Source organism: Haliotis rufescens, unplaced genomic scaffold, assembly GCF_023055435.1.
Source record: "Haliotis rufescens isolate VD_foot unplaced genomic scaffold, xgHalRufe1.0.p SCAF_4, whole genome shotgun sequence".
NCBI lineage: Eukaryota > Metazoa > Mollusca > Gastropoda > Lepetellida > Haliotidae > Haliotis > Haliotis rufescens.
In genome coordinates, this window is record NW_025964112.1 from 52,034,757 (window position 1) to 52,056,855 (window position 22,099).

At 41.5% G+C, this 22,099-nt stretch overlaps 1 protein-coding gene across 1 annotated transcript; it reads left to right on the forward strand.

Annotated features, from left to right (window-relative positions):
- Positions 1-7,461: 7,461 nt before the first annotated feature.
- LOC124152702 (perlucin-like) lies at positions 7,462-15,321 on the forward strand. The gene is made up of 5 exons (XM_046525738.2): positions 7,462-7,605; positions 9,470-9,558; positions 10,300-10,393; positions 13,985-14,216; positions 15,197-15,321. The coding sequence occupies exons 1-5, from the start codon at positions 7,566-7,568 to the stop codon at positions 15,237-15,239; spliced, it is 498 nt and encodes a 165-aa protein (XP_046381694.1). The 5' UTR covers positions 7,462-7,565; the 3' UTR covers positions 15,240-15,321.
- Positions 15,322-22,099: the final 6,778 nt, after the last annotated feature.

The window sequence follows — 22,099 nt, forward strand, 5'->3', positions numbered from 1 at the left end:
ATTAACGTATTTTTACGACTTTATAGCACAAGCTGTAGATAACGGCAAGGACATGAAAGCTTTTTTGTGATATCCGTAAAGAATCCGATAAAGTTTGGCACAAGGGGATCATAACAAACTTAACTCATGTGGCATCAAGGGGAAATTATTAACATGGTTCAAGAGCTATTTGGAAAACAGAGTTCAGAAGGTAATTATACACGGTTGCAGTTCTAATGTAAGGCCGGTGACGACTGGAGTATCACAAGGATCAGTATTGGAGCCTTTATTATTCCTTATTTATATAAATGATATTGTGGAAGGTATTGATGGTATTATAGGACTTTTTACAGGTGACACGTCAATATATGTAATTGTGGAAGACCCAACCATTGCTGCTATTGACTATTGACAAGTCTTTACTTGTTTACCAATCCAGTCTCACACATTCTGTGTTATAAATTTGTAAGGATAAGATTTATGGATTTATTACAATTAGGAGCGACGTTTCGGGGAAGGTTCTAACATCGTTATCAAGCAAGAAAATACATATGTTTTAAACATATTTTGCTTGGATGTCAATAGGGATACGCGAAAATGCTATACACGTTTTCTATCGATTGGCCAATCAGCGATTTCAAACGACAAAAACCAGCGTAGACTGCGACAACTGTTTTCGCTTCCAAATGAATTTAGCTAAAAAATCGAAAATCTACAGGTAACCAAGGGCTTCATATACCAGAACCGTCTGCTTATCTTTTCAACACTAACCATTGCCATATTCCTTTGATAAGCTGATATTAAGTTCAGGTTTAATTAATACGAGGCTGGAACAAAGAAAGCTGGTCACAAAGGATACTAGTCACAATAAGTAAGAATAGCGAATGTAAATATCATTAACCATTCTGATATTTTCTCGTTTGGCGTGAACAGGAAGATGTCTTTTAAATGTTTTTATGCTATGTTTACATTTTCGTGTTTTGTTTATTTCTAATCAATTGGCACCAATGTCTAAGGAAATTATTTATATAAAGGTGTAGGTGCAAAAATAATTGCAGTGGCAAGACACACTTGCCGTCGTTACTCACATACCTACATTAACATTAGTATGTTTTATGGTAGACAAGTGAGGACATTTCCAAATTTGACTCCTCAGTGACAAAAAAATCCCCTACCTTAACTTATAGCAACATCTTCCCGTATGTCGTTGAGGCATGACCCATTATTGATCAAGTCATCTTAAACCTTCATTTTTTGCCTACACACCCTGACAATAATGTGAATGTAATCATTCGTTGTTTTCAAACACCCCTTACTCTTCACGGGGGTTATACGTTTTTGTCATAAAAGTGCTACATTAATGCATTCATGTCGTGATGCTGGCAAAATAATATTGATCGTTGTTCCGATACAGTGTAAACAACATACTCCCACTGATCATGAGACTGTTTTAGCAATTGATTGTTTAGTTGTTTCAGGTTCAATACACCATTAGAGAACAATAAGTGTCACGTTGCATACATTTTTGATTATTTGTTTCCACTTTGGCATAACAATATAACTCCGCCACCACTTTGCGATAAATCTTTATACCTCAAAACAGTTCACTGACAACATATGTCTACTTGAATTTTTTTGTCATCATGGTGTACAAACAAGTATGTACAATACACATGTTAAAATAACTTTTTATATACTTGTAAAAGAAATTATATCAATATGATATATTAAGTAATGTAGGTTTGCAGAGAATCACCTTTTCACTCGAAAAAAAATAAGCACTAAGATAAAGCGTCATACGTCATAAAGTTATTTAATCAGGGTTACAACATTCAAGGTCTCGGTTAAGCCTTCAAAAGGTTTTATGGTACACATGTCAGGATATTTCCAAATTTGACGCATCAGTGACAAAAAATGGTTTGCGATGCAATTCCCTATGTTCACTTGAGGCATTTTTGACGCGTAAGTTTTTAGGTGACCAATTTACTTGCCTTTGCATGTCTTTGTCATGAGTGCCACCAATTTGGCAGGATTCACCAAGTATCATCACTATTTAACAGTGGTTAATAAACACATGCTACTGATATATTCGGAATCGTACAATAAACTCCTTTAGCAGAAATTGCTTAATAAGTTAATTAATTATTTATTATTCGATAGAGCAGCGCCAGCTCTGCCAAAGGTTATGTTTCCGTGGATCGATGCTCATGATATCAATCACTGGATTGTCTGGTCCAGACTCGATTATTTGCAGACCGCCCTCATATAGCTGGAATGTTGCTGAGTGCGGCGTTAAACAACAAAACAACAACAACAACAACAACCACTTGTTTTGGGAAGTTGAATTTTGGGCCGCGTTAGTTTTGAACTGAGAGTCAAAATTTCTGTTTTGTGATCAATCATCTTGAGGAAGTTTGTCGTCATCCAATTTTTGAAGTCAACAATGCAGGCTGTGATTCTCTGGAATATCTCACTTACCGATGATGGTGACATTTGTATGAATCCTAGATATAGCTGTGTAGAATCAGCATACAGGCAAAATCTGAGATCTTGAGATCTTGAGATCTTGAGATCTTGCAATTCTGTCAAGGATGTTTATAGTAAAAATGTTTAGGCCAAGAACAGATCCTTGTGGCACTCCAAACGCGAGTACCCTTCTCTCTGAACTCACTCCAACAATGATCACTGACTAGTGGAGTCCTGTGGGATATGATATCAAATAAGATAGAGCATCGCCAGACTCTTCTTGGTCCAAGCGATGGCTTTTTCATAATTACGTTCCCCTGTTTTTTGTTCAGGTGAACACTTGATTTGCCCTTGCATGTGTTTTGAATGGTGCCAACGGTGAGGCATGATACGACCACCTCTTCGCGAACACCTGGTACCATCACAATGTGATAGTGATTCAAAAATACATGCTGATGATGTTGTCAGAATTCTATATAGAGAAGACTAAACTCATTCTTGTTTGATACTATTTTTATAAAACGTAGAAATTCTTTGTTATCTAACCGGTCGAAAGCGATGTAAGACACCATAAAGGTTCACGAGCTATTACAGAATGTGCAAACTTCGATTAACACACCGGTGTTTATTTATCAAAGAACGGAAATGGACTTTCTGTTTGCTTTCCGTAGTTTGTATTTCACTATGAGCCTTAAAAGCATATAGAAATGGTGAACTGTCAACACAATTAACCAGTTCTAGTTCGATTTTTATAATTGCGTCTGATGCAGATTCCTTTGTCTAGTTTTTTTTGTATGACTGGCAAAAATTCACAACAGTCTTCTTGGATAATTGGGCCAGTTTTGATTTAATGGACGAAAAACATTCTGACGTTCATGCTCATGTTATGCTCGATCAGGTGCCTTAATCTGAGAATGTGGGTTCGAGTCCCGAATAGGGCTCAACCCCAAAAGTACTAGAATCTGTACTTGATAGAGAGAGTGTAATCCCGAAATATAACATTTAATTGTTAAAAAATCATAGATCCGGAATACTGGCCAGTGTCGTAAGGCAACATTAAACCAACAAAACCCACGCGGACAAAACGATATTACAAGAGTTATTGTTTGGCTAAATATTTTGGTCCGTGCATAAAAACACTTTCAGTTTGCTAATTTCTCTCACGATACGCCACAGGCCCGTAACACTGACAAAAAGGCACACGATTGAAGCATGACCACTTCTCCAATGTTGTAAATATTGTCATTTGAATATTTCCTATAAAGGAGGCACAAGTGACACCATCATAACCACTAATACTATCACGATTATCAGGAACGCCAAACCTATCCACAAGAAGCCTGCAGAGTCAGTGTGCATCACAGTTGCATATAAGAATTGACTCTCGAAGAGGTTAACCAGTATGTTTAAGCATGAAAAGTCGACGCGCCCTATCGACGCACGGTGACACACACATAGGTCGTTTCAGAAAAATACACCTTAAGTGCCCGGGCTTTGTCAAGAATGATATGTTAATGTATCCCTAATGTATCCCCTAATTAATATATCCATTTTTCACGTTGTGGGATGTGTACAATGTTTTGTTACTGATCATACTAATATTCTGAAAGTGTCTAATATTTTGTTGAGCCCAGACATGTTGATTTTGTAATATCACGAAACATTCAATACAAATGCCATATGTTTGATTGAACGATGTAAGTCACGGGACGCCAGAAATGGGCTTCACACATTGTACCCATGTCGGGAATCGAACCCGGGTCTTCGGCGTGACGAGCGAACGCTTTAACCACTAGGCTACCCGACCGCCCCGGAAATGAAATGAAAAGCAGAATGCACGTGACAATCATTTGCAGTGACAATGACTATGAAAGGTCAATCGGCAGTCAATATTTTACCATACATTTGTCGACTTATTGGAAGTGGGGAAATGTCGAGATTGAATGCTGCCAATCGCAACATCGCCACATGACTTCTTGAAGCTTGGGAGTCCCAATCTGCAGTTGCACGTCATTTCAAGGTACACCAGAGCACAATATCTCGTTTATGGGATCGCTTTACCCGTCTCAATTCACCATATGGGATATCTCTACCCGTCTCAATTCACCATATCTCGTTTAAGGGATCGCTTTACTCGTCTCAAATCACCATATGGGATAACTTTACCCGTCTCAATTCACCATATCTCGTTTAAGGGATCGCTTTACCCGTCTCAATTCACCATATCTCGTTTAAGGGATCGCTTTACTCGTCTCAATTTACCATATCTCGTTTAAGAGATCGCTTTACCCGTCTCAATTCACCATATGGGATCACTTTACCCGTCTCAATTCACCATATCTCGTTTAAGAGATCACTTTACCCGTCTCAATTAACCATATCTCGTTTAGGAGATCACATTAAGATCGTCCGAGACTGCAGGGCATGTGCCTAGTTTCAGGAGGGTATCGGAACAAACAATCAGGAATCGTCTGCGAGAGGTGTGAATTTGACCAAGAAGACCGGTATTTGTCGCTGTATTGAGACGTTTGCATCGACGACAACGTATGCGATTGAGCAACACCGTACAGGTACGGACTCTGTGAAACTGGTGGCGAGTCTGGTTCAATGATAAATTACGATTTCTTCTACAACGCCGAGATGGAAGACAGCGTGCCTACCGAACTGCGTTCGAGAGGTCGACAGATTCAGTGGCGGAGGTGTGATGGTGTGGGGAGCCATATCCTACACACAGAGATCTGACTTAGTGGTGGTTCAGGGGAATCTGACAGCAAATCGGTACATCGACCAAATTTTCAACTTCATCACCTTCTTCCGATTATCAAGCGACAGGGTGTGTTGGGTCACCATGACAACGCTACAGCACACAAAGCTCCTGTCACTGTTGACTTCCTTCATAATTCAAACGTAATGTCTTGCCACGGCCCTCCAAACCCCCGGATCTGAACCCGATAAAGTATCCGTGGGATGAACTCTACAGACGCGTACGTCAACGTCAACATACGCCACAGACACTTGCACAACTTGCATAATTTGCACAACTTGCATAATTTGCACTTCATGGAGAGGGAGTTCAAAGTTGGATGACATGTTCCCAATCCATTTCAATCTGAATAAAATAAGTTTAAAATTTAAAACCCCCAACACAACTGGCCAACGCGTTGCAGGAAGAATGGAGGAGAATTCCACAGGCCAGATTCCGTAGCCTTAATCAGGTGATGGTAAAACAGGTAAAGCAGTGACGACAGCACACGGTGGTCACACCAGATACTGATATGAACGCCCCCATCGTGGACGCACGTGTCTTGTGACAGGACAGTCAGTATTGCCATTATGCCTACAGAACATGTGACTATCGCCATGCTAAGTGTCTATCAAATGAAATATTCACATTTAGTTGTTCAAAGTTAGTCTTAGCGTTTCTGTTTTTGAAGAGTGTAGTAGAGTGTTGCAGTAAGCTGAAATATGAGAGAGGCGGCAGCGCGCGGACGTAGAAAACCTCCGCTCGAGAACTCTTTCACCCTAACGGTCAGCCAATGCTATTAAGTCTGTTTGTAAACTTTAATTCGATACTACGGACTGAGCATGTAACTAATATGATGGCCAAGACCATCATGATAAGTTGCATGTATTGCGCTTTAAGAGCATGTTCTTTATACAATAAAGGCCCAAGTGGTTATTTAGTTAAAAGGTAACGAAAACCCAAGAGAGGAAAACATACAAGGGGTGGTCCCTCAATCTGTAACTCGTCACAGCTTGTTACGTATTGATTCCCAATTTGAAACGCAAAGGTTAACCCCAAAATCGGTAAATTGTGAAATCAGTACATAACCACACAAGATCAATGCACAAGTAACCAAAAATGTTGAAACACACAAGTTTAGGAATGCAATCATAAAAGGCAGTACAATTGGTTAAATAATGTTATACAACGAGTCAAAATATGTACCAGCAGCAATAGCTAATAGGCGCTTTTACAAAAGTCGGTGGACTCACGAAAGTCAAGTATTTGCCACAGTTGAATATCTTAAATGGCACGTGCCCCGCTCTTAAATACAGGAAACAATGTTCGAAACGGCAGAAAAGTCGTTGTTTTCCGCTTGGTACCCCGCCCGCACTGGAAAAGAAGATGAGACGCAAGTCCGGTCGGAGAAGGAAGGTTTCGAATCGCCCTCTTTTCGCTCCCACGCAGGGTAATCCAGACGCCAAGAAAACGCACATCGGAGCTTGTACAGAACAACGCAGAACAACGCAGAACAACGCTGCCAAAAGCATCTCATAGTGGAACCCTACACACCGGGATGCCAGCGAAAGTATCAAGCGTTGTGACGGAGTCTGGACTATACACAACGCAAGGGAGATCGCTCATTTACACGCCGTGGGAGTATCAAACTCCTGGACTATCAAACTTGGCATTTTATTAGCGCCTCGATCAAGTTACAATCAACAGAACTGCCTTTAACAATCGTATCGCCACATAACAGACTTATTGCCTCAGGTTATTATTTCCCATACACCTACTCAATCACAACCTCATAATAATTTTGTGTGTGCGTGCGTGCGTGCGTGTTTTTGAAACCAAGTATTATAGCCAGTGGGTCCTCAATGGAACAGACACGTGAATATCCGGGCTGGACAACGGATGACAAGTGGTCCGGCCACCTAAACGTCAAAAACCAACCTTGACTATCTCTCACAACTGACGCTCTCTCACATGACAACACATTCAAAATTGAAATTGAAGGTTCCCATTAATGGAAGCCAATGATTATATAATCAGGACGAGGACCTATGTCACATTTAAATGCAATGGCATCTGTATTGATATGAGCACAGAACGATATATCCATTGGAACAATATACCAAAGTCAGGAATTTCGTGACAGCCTTTAAAAACTATGTGCCACCTTGCTAAATGTACCTAGAGAGTCTTTAAACTTTAAAAGAAATGATGCACGAAATGTTTCCATATTCAACCATTGTCGGAGATAACCTGTGTCGTGGAGTAGCTGTCAGATAACTGACACGTGTTTACTTCCCATGCTTGTTTGACCACGACGTACGTGTAGAAACACCATTGCTTTCATTATATACGTATTGACAGTGGAGGTAAAAGCAACATGCTTCTGTTTCTGGCGATCCTATTCTCTGTGCACTCAGGTAGGTCCATCGTGAAGGTATACTGACGAGGCATATTTAGACACATGTTTCAGAAGATGATTGTAAACGTAATCCGTATTTTGATTTGTTTGAAGAGCAATCACGGAGAAACCAACATTTTTGGGACGTTGAGGTCGATTTGTGGTTGAAAGGCTCTCTCGTAACACCGAAAAAGTTTTCTATGGTGCAGCAGACCGTAAAGATGAATTTCGAGGAGACCTTTTCTTTTGTAACATTTTCAATAGTTAAAACACTATTGCAATTCTATTTCTATCTTGGTACGACTATCGCAATGGTAGTGCAATGTTTTTTTTAGTATCGTTCCGCCCTGCAATGCAGTTTTCTTTATTCAACATTGTTTCTAAATCCAAGATGTCCGCCGAATGTAAGAAATACAAATTGTGCTTTGGAAGGTGTAAATGGTGTTTTCTGGCATACGTCAAGCATGGTGTAAGTTTGGGTCAAACGATTGTAAAAGTTGATGATCAACAGATTGTTTTTCATTATATTATGTCTATGATATGATTGAAAATATGCTCAAAGCGGCGTTAAACCTTATTCGCTGACTCACCTATCCTACTCCGTTGTGTATATGCGTGTATAGGTTGCTGGTATGTCAGTGTATTCCACGATAGGATACTATGATCCAGCCAGGTTCTTGCGGACCAAGGCCCAGTTAACCCTCTCTTATGATCTTAACACTAACACTATCTATCTTATATAGTTTGATAGTTCAACGTCTGTCACACGTGATTATATCTGACGTGAATGAGCAAGTTGGGATAAACTACACTGTAAACACCCGATTGGTCCATCATAGGTTTCAAATCATAATAATCACCTTAGATTTCACACTCCGGCTCACTGATGACTTGGCATTGCACCGCTCCCACTGATTACATGCATATCACGCGACCGGACCTTTCTCGTGTTTGTAAACAATCGCACCTGTTCTAAAATCAGAGCTGTCTGTAGAGCTAATCTACTTTAGGGTTTGTCCACTTCGTGATGGTTTACGAAGTAGATTTGTTGATCAATTTGTATACTAGTAAAGCGAGAAAAGTACAGTAGACTACGGTTATAACGAACTCGAGGGGACCACTAATTTTAGTTCGTAATAACCGTAGTTCGTTATAAGCATACATACAGCATATATATAACAAATGGTCAGGACTAAAAAGTAAGTTCGTTATATCCGTCAGTTCGTTATATGCGTGTTTGTTATAAACGTAGTTTACTGTTATACTGATACTGATACAATGTTCGAGCATGTAAAGCGCTATTCTCTGTTATGTATAAAATAAAACACGTCAACGCCAGAAAATAACCTGTTTCGATTGCCGTTAAAGGAAACAAACCAGACGATCAAGTGATGGACCAGAAAATCATTTACTGAGATACGTATTTACTGATTTGGGCTACGTATGTGTTTCCTTAATTCAGAAACAATCCACTCAAACAGTGAACAAAACCGCTGCCATTTCACTCAATACATTCACGTTCAATTGACATGTATGTCACCTGTAGGTTACCTGTAGATTTAACCGTGCTAAATTTAACATTTCATACCTCGCGCGGCACGTTCGGTCGCAAATTCAATTTACTATGGTTACATCTGTAGGTAACCCAACTTTGCCTTGAAAACAAAGTTGGTTTAACTCGTAAATCAGCACCTGGAGGTCATTACAAAAACGTCGTGCTTAACAGGGCCTTATCCACTGGCATGACACATTGCAATAGTTAAAATGTCAAACAAAGCTATATGTTTGTCTTTGTAAATACAAACCTCTTTCTCTCTGTGTCTCTGTCTCTGTCTCTATTAATACTTTAGTTCTCTGCATGCCACTTCCGCCGTTTGTTGCAGTGGGAGCAGTGTGTCCATTTGGATTTGTCCGCAATGCCAACTCCTGCTACGCTTTCATTGCTGAAGAAATGTCGTGGGACAAAGCTCAGGTTTGTACATCGGTATCTGTGTGATGAGTGAGTGAGTGAGTGAGTGAGTGAGTGAGTGAGTGAGTGAGTGAGTTGGGTTTAACGCCGCTTTTAACAGTATTACAGTTATATCGCGGCGTGTCAGCTTAATGTGGGAGGAAAGCCCGAAGTGATGCAGGTCTCAGACGTGTACCACTTCGGTGAACCGAAAATCATAGGTTTCTGGCGTGCCCAAAGGACGCAACTCTGCACAGCGGGTCGCTGCGCCTTAGACGACTGGGCCACCCGTGCCCTATTTGTGTGATGAATTGTAACTTTGCTTCTCAAGCTTTCCTTGGGGACAAGGATTAGAATACGCCCCTATCACTCGTAAGACTGCATGTCGTCAACTTAACAAATAGGGTAATCCCGATGACTTATGTGTACACTGGAGTCCCGCGACACTGCTGATACTATCGACCACTGGTTTGACGGGTGGGTGGCTACGTGGTTTAAGGAGCCGTACTTGGATGCTTACCGTCCTTTAGTTGTGCTTGGTTAAAATCCCAGATTCGCCCTGATGGTATTATCGGTGGTACTGGATGTGGTAGTGCCACTCCAATCCTTTTGATAATTTGATTCTGCGTATATCATCACTATGCACGGATCGGTGGATTTAACAAAAGTTGTAAACGTTCACGAAGTTACCAAGGCGTTTCACTCACTCACTTACTCAAGCTCCCATACACACTCACTCACTCACTCATGTGATTGCTGTTGTAGGACTTCTGCCTCAACAAGTACGGAGCCCATCTGGCCGAGGTAGAAACAGCTGAGGAGAACACGTTCCTCGTGGACTACCTAAATATCCATACTCGTACGTCAACATCATTATTTAACGTCATACCTTGTTGCTTGGCGTCATACCTCTGTGACTTAATCGCGAGAATGAAAGAGTACATTATTCTACAACGGTAAGTCGCCTTTGTCCGCAAGGTGCATCATCTCCTGCATCATCAATCTGTGGAAACGATCTGTGGAAATGTTGTTGATACATTCTACGGCTACGCCCCGTGGTGTACGTTATAAACATATTCTATGGCTACGACCTGTGGTACACGTTATATATACATTCTATTGCTGCGATCTGTATAACCTGTGGTATATGTTAAAGATACGTTCTACGGTTACGACCTGTGGTACACGTTATATATACATTCTATTCCTACGATCTGTATAACCTGTGGTATATGTTAAAGATACGTTCTACGGTTACGACCTGTGGTACACGTTATAGATACATGCTACGACCTGTGGTACACGTTATAGATACATGCTACGATCTGTGGTATATGTTATAGATACATGCTACGATCTGTGGTATATGTTATAGATACATGCTACGACCTGTGGTATATGTTATAGATACATGCTACGACCTGTGGTACACGTTATAGATACATGCTACGATCTGTGGTATATGTTATAGATACATGCTACGATCTGTGGTATATGTTATAGATACATGCTACGACCTGTGGTATATGTTATAAATACATTCTACGACCTGTGGTACACGTTATAGATACATGCTACGATCTGTGGTATATGTTATAGATACATGCTACGATCTGTGGTATATGTTATAGATACATGCTACGATCTGTGGTATATGTTATAGATACATGCTACGATCTGTGGTACACGTTATAGATACATGCTACGATCTGTGGTATATGTTATAGATACATGCTACGATCTGTGGTATATGTTATAGATACATGCTACGATCTGTGGTACACGTTATAGATACATGCTACGATCTGTGGTACACGTTATAGATACATGCTACGACCTCTGGTATATGTTATAGATACATGCTACGACCTGTGGTACACGTTATAGATACATGCTTCGACCTGTGGTATATGTTATAGATACATGCTACGACCTGTGGTATATGTTATAGATACATGCTACGACCTGTGGTATATGTTATAGATACATGCTACGACCTGTGGTACACATTATAAATACATGCTACGATCTGTGGTATATGTTAAAGAAACATGCTACGATCTGTGGTATATGTTATAACTACATGCTACGACCTGTGGTACACGTTATAGATACATGCTACGATCTGTGGTATATGTTATAGATACATGCTACGACCTGTGGTACACGTTATAGATACATGCTACGACCTGTGGTATATGTTATAGATACATGCTACGACCTGTGGTACACGCTATAGATACATGCTACGATCTGTGGTATATGTTATAGATACATGCTACGATCTGTGGTACACGTTATAGAAACATGCTACGATCTGTGGTATATGTTATAACTACATGCTACGACCTGTGGTACACGTTATAGATACATGCTACGACCTGTGGTATATGTTATAGATACATGCTACGACCTGTGGTATATGTTATAGATACATGCTACGACCTGTGGTACACGCTATAGATACATGCTACGATCTGTGGTATATGTTATAGATACATGCTACGACCTGTGGTACACGTTATAGAAACATGCTACGATCTGTGGTATATGTTATAACTACATGCTACGACCTGTGGTACACGTTATAGATACATGCTACGATCTGTGGTATATGTTATAGATACATGCTACGATCTGTGGTACACGTTATAGAAACATGCTACGATCTGTGGTATATGTTATAACTACATGCTACGACCTGTGGTACACGTTATAGATACATGCTACGACCTGTGGTATATGTTATAGATACATGCTACGACCTGTGGTATATGTTATAGATACATGCTACGACCCGTGGTACACGCTATAGATACATGCTACGATCTGTGGTATATGTTATAGATACATGCTACGATCTGTGGTACACGTTATAGAAACATGCTACGATCTGTGGTATATGTTATAACTACATGCTACGACCTGTGGTACACGTTATAGATACATGCTACGATCTGTGGTATATGTTATGGATACATTCAACGATGACGCTGTACAAACATTCTATGGATACATTATGTCGATACGACCTGTGGTACGTGTTATAGATACATTCTACGATCTGTGGTTTTCGTTATAGACATATTCTACGACTACGACCTTTGTATAAGTAGTACATAGGTTCTATGTCTGTAATCTGTGGTATACGTTAACGATAGATTCTATGGATACGATCTGTGGTACACGTTATAGATACATTCTACGGCTACGATCTGCGGTATATGTTGTACATACATTCTACGGCTACGATCTGCGGTATATGTTGTAGATACTTTCTACGGCTACGATCTCTGGTATACGTTATAGACACATTCTACGACTACGATCTGTTGTATACGTTGTAGATACATTCTACGACTACGACCTTTGGTATACGTAGTACATACATTCTATGTCTACGACATGTTGTACGCGTGATAGGTACATTCTACGGCTACGATCTGTGATATATGTAGTTACATACATTCTATGTGTACGACCTGTGGTATACGTTATAGACATATTCTATGGCTACGACCTTTGGTATACGCTGTACATACATTCTATGTCTGCGATCTGTGGTATTCGTTATAGATAGATTCTGTCGATACGATCTGTGGTACACGTTATAGATACATTCTATGGCTACGACCTGTGGTATATGTTGTACATACATTCTATGTCTACGATCTGTGGTATACGTTTTAGATACATTCTATGGCTACGACCTTTGGTATACGTAGTACATACATTCTATGTCTACGATCTGTGGTATACGTTAAATATAGATTCTGTGGATACGACCTGTGGTATACGTTTATGATAGATTCTGTTGATACGACCTGTGGTACACGTTATAGATACATTCTACGGCTACGACCTGTGGTATATGTTGTAGATACATTCTACGGCTACGATCTGTGGTATACGTTATAGATAGATTCTGTGGATACGACCTGTGGTATACGTTAAAGATAGATTCTGTGGATACGACCTGTGGTATACGTTATAGATACATTCTACGGCTACGACCTGTGGTATACGTAGTACATACATTCTACGGCTACGATCTGTGGTATACGTTATAGATAGATTATGTGGATACGACCTGTGGTATACGTTATAGATACATTCTACGGCTACGACCTGTGGTATACGTAGTACATACATTCTACGGCTACGATCTGTGGTATACGTTATAGATAGATTATGTGGATACGACCTGTGGTATACGTTATAGATACATTCTACGGCTACGACCTGTGGTATATGCAGTACGTACATTCTATGTCTACAATATGTGATCTATGTTGTAGATACATTCTACGGCTACGACCTGTGGTATATGCAGTACGTACATTCTATGTCTACAATATGTGATCTATGTTGTAGATACATTCTACGGCTACGACCTGTGGTATACGCAGTACGTACATTCTATGTCTACAATATGTGATCTATGTTGTAGATACATTCTACGGCTACGACCTGTGGTTGGGAGGGACTGACAATACATTTGATAAAACCTGGCGCTGGTCTGTGCTTTCCAACGCCAGTATGACGTACACAGACTGGTCCCCAGGACAACCAGACGGTAGTTTCCAGGGATTAGAGCGTTGCCTGGAACTGGAGTCCACGTATAAATTGAAATGGAACGACGACGACTGCTACGATCACGACATGTTCATCTGTGAACGACCGTAAGTGTAACTGCCTGATTCATACGTTCTTCTAGCTGCAATACTATAGCCACATCACGGGAAAGTGAGCAACGACCTTATCTGTATATCAAATTGTTGCATGGTGAAGGAAAATGGTAAATGACTATGTAATGTGTTACATCGCAGTTTGCAGCCATAGCATTTTGGGGGAGAAGGGAGTGGGGGTGGGTGGGTTGTGGGGTGGCACACCGAAAAAGGCTTCACACATAGTGAGTGAGTGAGTGAGTGAGTTGGGTTTAACGCCGCTTTTAACATTATTCCAGTTATATCACGGCGTGTCAGCTTAATGTGGGAGGAAAGCCCGAAGTGATGCAGGTCTCAGACGTTTACCACTTCGGGGAAACCAACGAGCACGGGTAGGGTGCTGGCAAACCTAGAAACATAATTGGGTCGAACCTGGATTCGAACCCACAATCATAGGTTTCTGGCGTGCCCAAGGGACGCAATTCTGCACAGCGGCGCCTTAGACGACTGGGCCATCCGTGCCCCCCGCTTCAGACATAGAATTTATGTCTTAAAAATTCGAACTCGTGTCTACGGCATGACGTGCGAACGCTTTAACCACTAGGCCTCTCTACCTGCGTTTTTTGTTATGTTCAAGATGTTGTCCTTATTTCATTTTTTAAACTATGAGCATGCACGATACCAAGACAAATATGTCACACTGATTATTAGTAAATGCTTTAACAGGGCAAAAGTGTATTGATATTTTTTAAATTAACGTCAGATAGATTACACGACCCCTCGTAGATATAGATATTTTCTACTACAAGGATATATTAGCAAGAGCCAATACGAAAATACATTTTTATGTGCGCTTTCAATAAGAGGCTATCATTTGACAGAGATATGACATTACTGAGAGTATGAAGATTTTAGGCCTCTTCACTGAACACTAGCTTCTACAATTAAGCGAACCTTTAGAGAAAAATTATACTCAGGGTATCGATGTTTTTCAGATTTAATCCCCCGATCCCTCCTTTTCCTGGTGTTGGACGCTAAACAGGTGATCGATCTGCCTCTCGATGGGCGGCCAAGAATTAAGCTCTTTATACATAACATAGAATAAATGGTTCGAAATTTAGTGTTGATTGTTCTCTTTTGTAATCACCTATACACCCTTAGACACAAATGGAGTTCTGGTGAAGATCTTGGTGCCGTTGTACAAAGCGATTTCAGTCAACGCTAAGGTGGGTGATCGTAATTCCCATACCTTATCATAGACGTACGGTAGTCGTAGCGTTAAGGTTGTTTGGAACAATGGCACCCTGATTATTAGGGGTCACTCTTCAACACATCAACAATTCCATCACGCTCAGGACATATCCAGGTTACATTGTATGCTACATGTACATGTACAACTTTGTCGAAAACTAATATATGTACATATTTCACACAGTCAATATATACTGTCGAAAGCTTTGAGTTCTGGGAGCGGATGCCTTACTCTGAGAGTGTGGGTTCGAATCCCGGGTGGGACTTCAGCCAGAAGGGTTTTGGAATTTGTACTTTAAAATCCCAAATGTTACATTTGACCTTTTTCAAAAAGGCATTGGCGTTTCATAGGTTTCGGCTGTTGAGGTCGTGCAAATTTACACTTGTCAGAGGGGTACACAAAGTATGTGATCTAACCCACTAGTTGTCGGTCTTTCATTTTTGTGGAAGTCTTTGTGGCTGTGTGGGTTAGATCGCTGATTTTGTGTACTGACGATAAGGTGCCTTACTATGATAAAGTGGGCTCGAATCTCGAATGGGATTTCATCCAGACGCATTTATGAAAAGAAGACTCCTCGGTAACTGCCTGTGTGCACATGTAGCGCAACGTAAGCCTGAGTTGGACCCTGTCACTGATTCATATTCATTGTGTGAGTGAGTGAGTGAGAGTTGGGTATAGAGCTGCTTATAACAGTATTCCAGTTAAATGACGGCGTGTAAGCTAAATGTGGATGGAAAGCCCGAAGTGATGCAGGTCTCAGACGTTTACCACTTTGGTGAAACCCACGAGCACAGGTATAGTTTTGACAAACCTAGAAACATAATTGGGTCGAACCTTGATTCAAACCCACAATCATAGGTTTCTGGCATGCCCAAGGGATGCAACTCTGCACAGCGAATCACGACGCCTTAGAAGACTGGACCACACGTTCCCCATATTCATCAAGTATAGAACTCAAGTCATCACTAGCTTCTGTGTGAACTGGACTTTGCTATTTTACTATTATTGTTTCTAAACAGACACACCCAGAAACAGAATCCGGTCAATCAAGGATCCGAACTTAAGATCGGCGCGCCAAATTAGGCCACACATCTTTTATTTTTCGTTTCAAGGCCCGCCGCCCCTACTGAAAAGCAGCTGGAAAAGAAAAAGAAATAAACGTAAAAAGATTTATAATTTTTTTATTATCTCTCACTCGAGTAATTTTGACCCTTGTATACAATATAAAATATATATTTATTCCATGTCTACATCACAATCAGTGATTCAAGACTCCAGCTGCAGTTCTGCAGAATGACTTTCTTATAAATAAATAAATAAATGATTGACATAGCTATTTATGTTTATCTTAATTTCGACCGATCTTGTGTGGAAAAGCTGGAATAAATCCGTGAAACATAATATTAAAAAAGTGTGGACTTAGGGACGCACAGCGAATTGCAGCGCCTAGGGTGACTGGGCCACCCGTGCACTGACAGGCATGTTGAAGATGTGGAAAGACGCATTTGTGAAAAGTGGAGACCATCGTAGCCTTATGGGGAGCACGCAACGAAAAACTCCTGCTACACTTGAAACCGTCTACTCATTCATATTGATTATGGTTGCAACTCCGGTCTCGTCATCTCGTCTGTTTGATCATGTAAGTTATTTGACAATAACTAAATCACTACATAACTAAAAAGCAAATGTTAATGTGACACACAAAAAGCAAAGAGACTCGGTCAAAAGAATTAACTGCCTTGGATGGAATTATAGCACATGGAGAGGACAATTCCTCAAGATACAGTAACGAGCAACAGTCCATATGCATAGCGCTCCTGACATATGCTTTTGTTTGTTTGTTAGTCGTTTAACGCCACACTCAGCAATATTCCAGCTATATAACGGCGATCTGTAAATAATCGAGTCTGGAACAGACAGTCCAGTGATTGAAATCATGAGCAACGATCGACTCAATTGGGATACGATGACATGCATCAACCAAGTCAGCGAGCCTGACCACCCGATCCCGTTAGTCGCCTCTGAAGACAACCGTGGGATAGTGGAGACCAGTTCACACCCGAATCTTCACAGGACGAGAATACTACCATGGACACGAGGTGATAGATTTTCCGATCGACTGCAACTTTGTATGCTGAACGGGAGCATTTGTCAGAATGATTTTACGTTCGTTTCAATCCGAAAAAACTACAGTGACGGACAATGTGTTCATGTCGCTGACAATACTACGTCCAAACTGTGTGATGTTGAGAAAATTGCTGAGCAATCATTTGGCCAGATGAATCTAGCAGCCTGGCAAAATTGTGTTGAGTATGTAGTCAATAACGTAGAGCTGATCAGCTGGTCAAGGATTCAGACAGGAGTGATTCAGAGTATGGATTTAGTGTTTGGAGAAGAACCCTTTTGGTCCCCGATGCTGTGGCTGTCACTCCCTCCGTGTATACATACAATGAAGCAATTCTCGGAGCAATTTGCCATCGACGTTGATGGACATGCTAAGCCGCCAGTCCACCTTGAAAATGGACTGTGCCGGTTTTGTCCTTCACCTGTTGAAGATGAAGTCCATTTGTACTATTGACTGATGTATTCACGTTGTATGTGTGTATCAACTACTGGTATTTTGTCCATTATAAGTTGTCAACCGATCTCGAGGGGAACATCACACCATATGCCTCTTACCGACATTCATTCATACAGGTTCGGAATATATGTCCGTAGTTTCACGAGCAAAACTCATAGCAGACGATGCAAACAAACCGAGTTACTTCCCCTTACCCATTAATTCAGATGAACATCAGTCCATTTCAACTCAACGATGCTAATTCGAGAGATGCAAGTTCCATGCGATGTTTTCCGATTGATTTCTCAGTGGGCTACATGAGCGGACCACATGAAAAATATTTGCCCGCTTTATCTCTCAGAAAGTGAGATAAATCTTCTTATACCTCCATGTGTGAATGGTGAGATCTGATTGGTCTACGTGATGTTGATAGAATACTTTATCATACCCTCGTGTCAGAAGAATGAGATCTGATTGGTCCACGTGATCTTGATAAAATTCTGTGTATTCCGCCTTGGAGGGAAATAGATTTCGCAGCGGAAGAATACATCCCTTATACACCCCTGTTCTCCGTCACGTGAGTGTTTTAATTCTTTTACAGTGTCATATTAAAACATGTCCGTAAGATAAATGTGTTATGCGCTTTTGAGTTTTAGACATAATTTACATTCAGTCTTTTCTTCTAAGCCACTACTTTTCTTCTTTATTAGAAATCCTATGCCACGGGAACCACACCCGTCCTTATTTACTGAAGGGATCTGTTATGCCAATTCCCTTTGTAGCCATATTATATATATATTATTTTATAAATATATGACAGTCTGGGAAGAATGTTTCATCAGCATCCCATTGAGACACTACATTAGGACACGTGCGGATACCGGGTTAGAATTGGTTCCAAGCAACCCATGCAAGTCGTCAGAGTGAGTGAGTGGGTGGGTGAGTGAGTGAGTATGGTATAAGACCACTTTTAACAATATAACAGACCAGAAATGGGCTTCACACATTGTACCCATGTCGGGAATCGAACCCGGGTCTTCGGCGTGACGAGCGAACGCTTTAACCACGAGGCTACCCGACCGCCCCGCAAGTCGTAAGAGCCGACTACATGCATCGAGTGGTCCGACTCGGTGACTTGATTGATGGCGTGTTAGCTATCCCCGACGGTGTGAATCGTTGCTCATAATATCAATCACAAGATTGTCTGGTCCCGATTCTATTATTTGCACAAGACCTGGAATACTGCTGAAGCCGCGGTAACCGAGAAACACACACATATGCATAGCGTTTCGATCATGACACCAAGTTGTATAATCGTCCCGATGACACTATCCAATTATACTTAATATATCATCAAATATATAACAAACTATCAAAAAAAAGAACTATATCTTTGCTCAGTAGTTGTGATACAAGATACACCACCACACTTTTGACAAATAAAGCATATATATACGCCCATACCAGCTACACCACCACGCTTTGGACAAATAAAGCATATATATACGCCCATACCAGCTACACCACCACACTTTTGACAAATAAAGCATATATATACGCCCATATCAGATACACCACCACGCTTTTGACAAATAAAGCATAATATATACGCCCATACCAGCTACACCACCACACTTTTGACAAATAAAGCATATATATACGCCCATACCAGCTACACCACCACGCTTTTGACAAATAAAGCATATATATACGCCCATACCAGCTACACCACCACGCTTTTGACAAATAAAGCATATATATACGCCCATACCAGATACACCACAACGCTTTTGACAAATAAAACATATATATACGCCCATACCAGCTACACCACCACGCTTTTGATAAAAAAAGCATAATATATACGCCCATACCAGCTACACCACCACAAACGCAATGGTACATAAAAGCGACAAAACCCTTTCATAATCAGAAGATATATCTGCTAAAAACCAGAGTCCGTCATTGTGACTGTAGCACAGGCATGCATCATTGTTACATGTAAATGTCCGTCATAGAGCTGCGGCTCGAAACAATAAACAAGCAAACAAAACATGTAAATGTGTTTGTCGAAAGTTTGTCGGTGGCATTAAATGATTCAAGTGCTCGTAAAATGCCGATCACTGTCGGCAAAATATTTGTTTGCTTGTTTTTTGTTAGCGCCGCACTCAGCAATATTCCAGCTATATGATGGCGGTCTGTAAATAATCGTGTCTGGACCAGAGATGGTCCAGTGATTGACATCATGAGCATCGATCCACGCAATTGGGATCGATGACATGCATCAACTAAGTCAGCGAGCCTGACCATCCGATCCTGTCAGTCGCCTTTTACGACAAGCATGGGTTGCTGTATATTCTACCCCGTATCTTCACGAGTCAATTGCACATATTCACATTACTGACGAAAGCTTCAATTTGACAAATAAGTTTGCATTTGTTTATGCTCTTCAAAAAAGAAAAGAAACGCAAAGCCAGATTTGTGTGAGGTAGGAAAATACATTTATACGAGGAACCGTACAAGTTATTGAGCCAAAATGTTGTGGAGAGAACACTCGGTGATTGTAGTCATTTCAGTTATCGGTCCAAGGTCCAAGGTGAAGGTCAGCTACCATAAATAACGCGTATGTCCCCCGTTGGAATCGATAGCGGCCTGACATCGCCTCCCCATGGAAGAGGCAAGTATGCGAATCACATCCTGTGAAATGGTGGACCACTCGTCCTGCAAAGCAAAAGCCAACTGCTGCAACGTCTGGGGTTGTGGTTGACGTCGGCGTAGCCGTCTATCCAATTCATCCCACGGGAGCTCTATTTGGTTCAAATCCGGGGATCTGGAGGGTTAGGGGAGAACATCAACGTTGTTGTTTTGTAGACAGGCTCTTGTGATCCGTGCTGAATGCTGTCGAGCGTTGTCCTGCTGGAATACACCGTTGCCGTTGGCAATTGGGAGGAAGTGTTGTAGGAGAATTTCGTTGATGTCTCTTTCAGCCGTAAGATTGCCCTGGATATGGGCCAAACCTGTCCTGCCATGATAAGAGATAGCCGGCCACATCATAACGATACCCTCACCAAACCTGTCCACTTCCTGTACGCTGTTTCCGGCGTAACGTTCTCCCCGACGTGTGTAGACCTGTGCTCCTCCCATTTCCTCGACGGAGGAGAAATCTTGGTTCGTCGCCAGACATCTCTCCATCGCAGTTTATGGATGTCCAGTGTTGACGACACCAATGCAGTCGTTATTGACGATGTTATCGCCTCAATATGACGCGTCGAACAGGACGTTTTGCTCGTAGACCTGCTGCCGTTAAACGGTTTCGTACGGTCTGGTCGGAGATTCTGCGCAGTCCGGGGGTATTTAGGATGCGGTTGAGGTGGCTGTGGTCGTCCTTTCACGTAGGTGGCGCAGTCGGTTGTAGCGATCTTTGGCGGGGATGGTTACTCCTGGTCGTCCCGTGTTGACTCATGCTGTTGAAACCGATCGCATAGCCTTGTGATGGTGCTGTGCGATACATTGAAAACCCTAGCTTCAGCTGATCGGGCTTCCCCTGCCTGCAAGCGGCCTATGGCGTTGTTTCCTTGCACTTTTGTTAATCTTGGCATGTTGTTGAACTGTCACTGTTCGATTGACGCAGATGCCATCCAATCAAAAACCCTGCACTTTAATACCGTTCATAGTACTGCTGCACGTACAGGAGGGGATGACACGTGGGCGTCAACACCCAGATGCTATCTGTGCTGACGATTCCGCACCGGCTTGACATGTACTCTTACACCAGCTGCCTATTGCAACCGGTCGCTTATCCGAGTGGCAGTTTCAAACCGATTTCTTAATGCCATTGTTCTGACAAATCTGTCCTGGGCTGGAGTTGTTGCCCTTGGGCGGACACAGCGGCGTCGATCATCGACATTGTGTGTTTGTAGATATCTGGCCCTCAATCTGCTGATGACAGATTGAGAAACATGTAGCGTTTGGACAACAATATTCTCACGTGTGCCCACCTGAAACATACCTGTGGCAGGTCAACGTTCAGCACTTTGCAAACGCCTCATGATCAATGTTGTTGGGTTATCAATGATTAAATGTGTT

Excerpts from the sequence above, each read along its gene's own strand:
- LOC124152702 (XM_046525738.2), top strand. The coding sequence starts at position 7,566 with ATGCTTCTGTTTCTGGCGATCCTATTCTCTGTGCACTCAG. Across the intron at positions 9,559-10,299 it reads TGTCGTGGGACAAAGCTCAG|GACTTCTGCCTCAACAAGTA; the intron begins GTTTGTACATCG and ends TTGCTGTTGTAG. Across the intron at positions 10,394-13,984 it reads CTACCTAAATATCCATACTC|ATACATTCTACGGCTACGAC; the intron begins GTACGTCAACAT and ends TCTATGTTGTAG.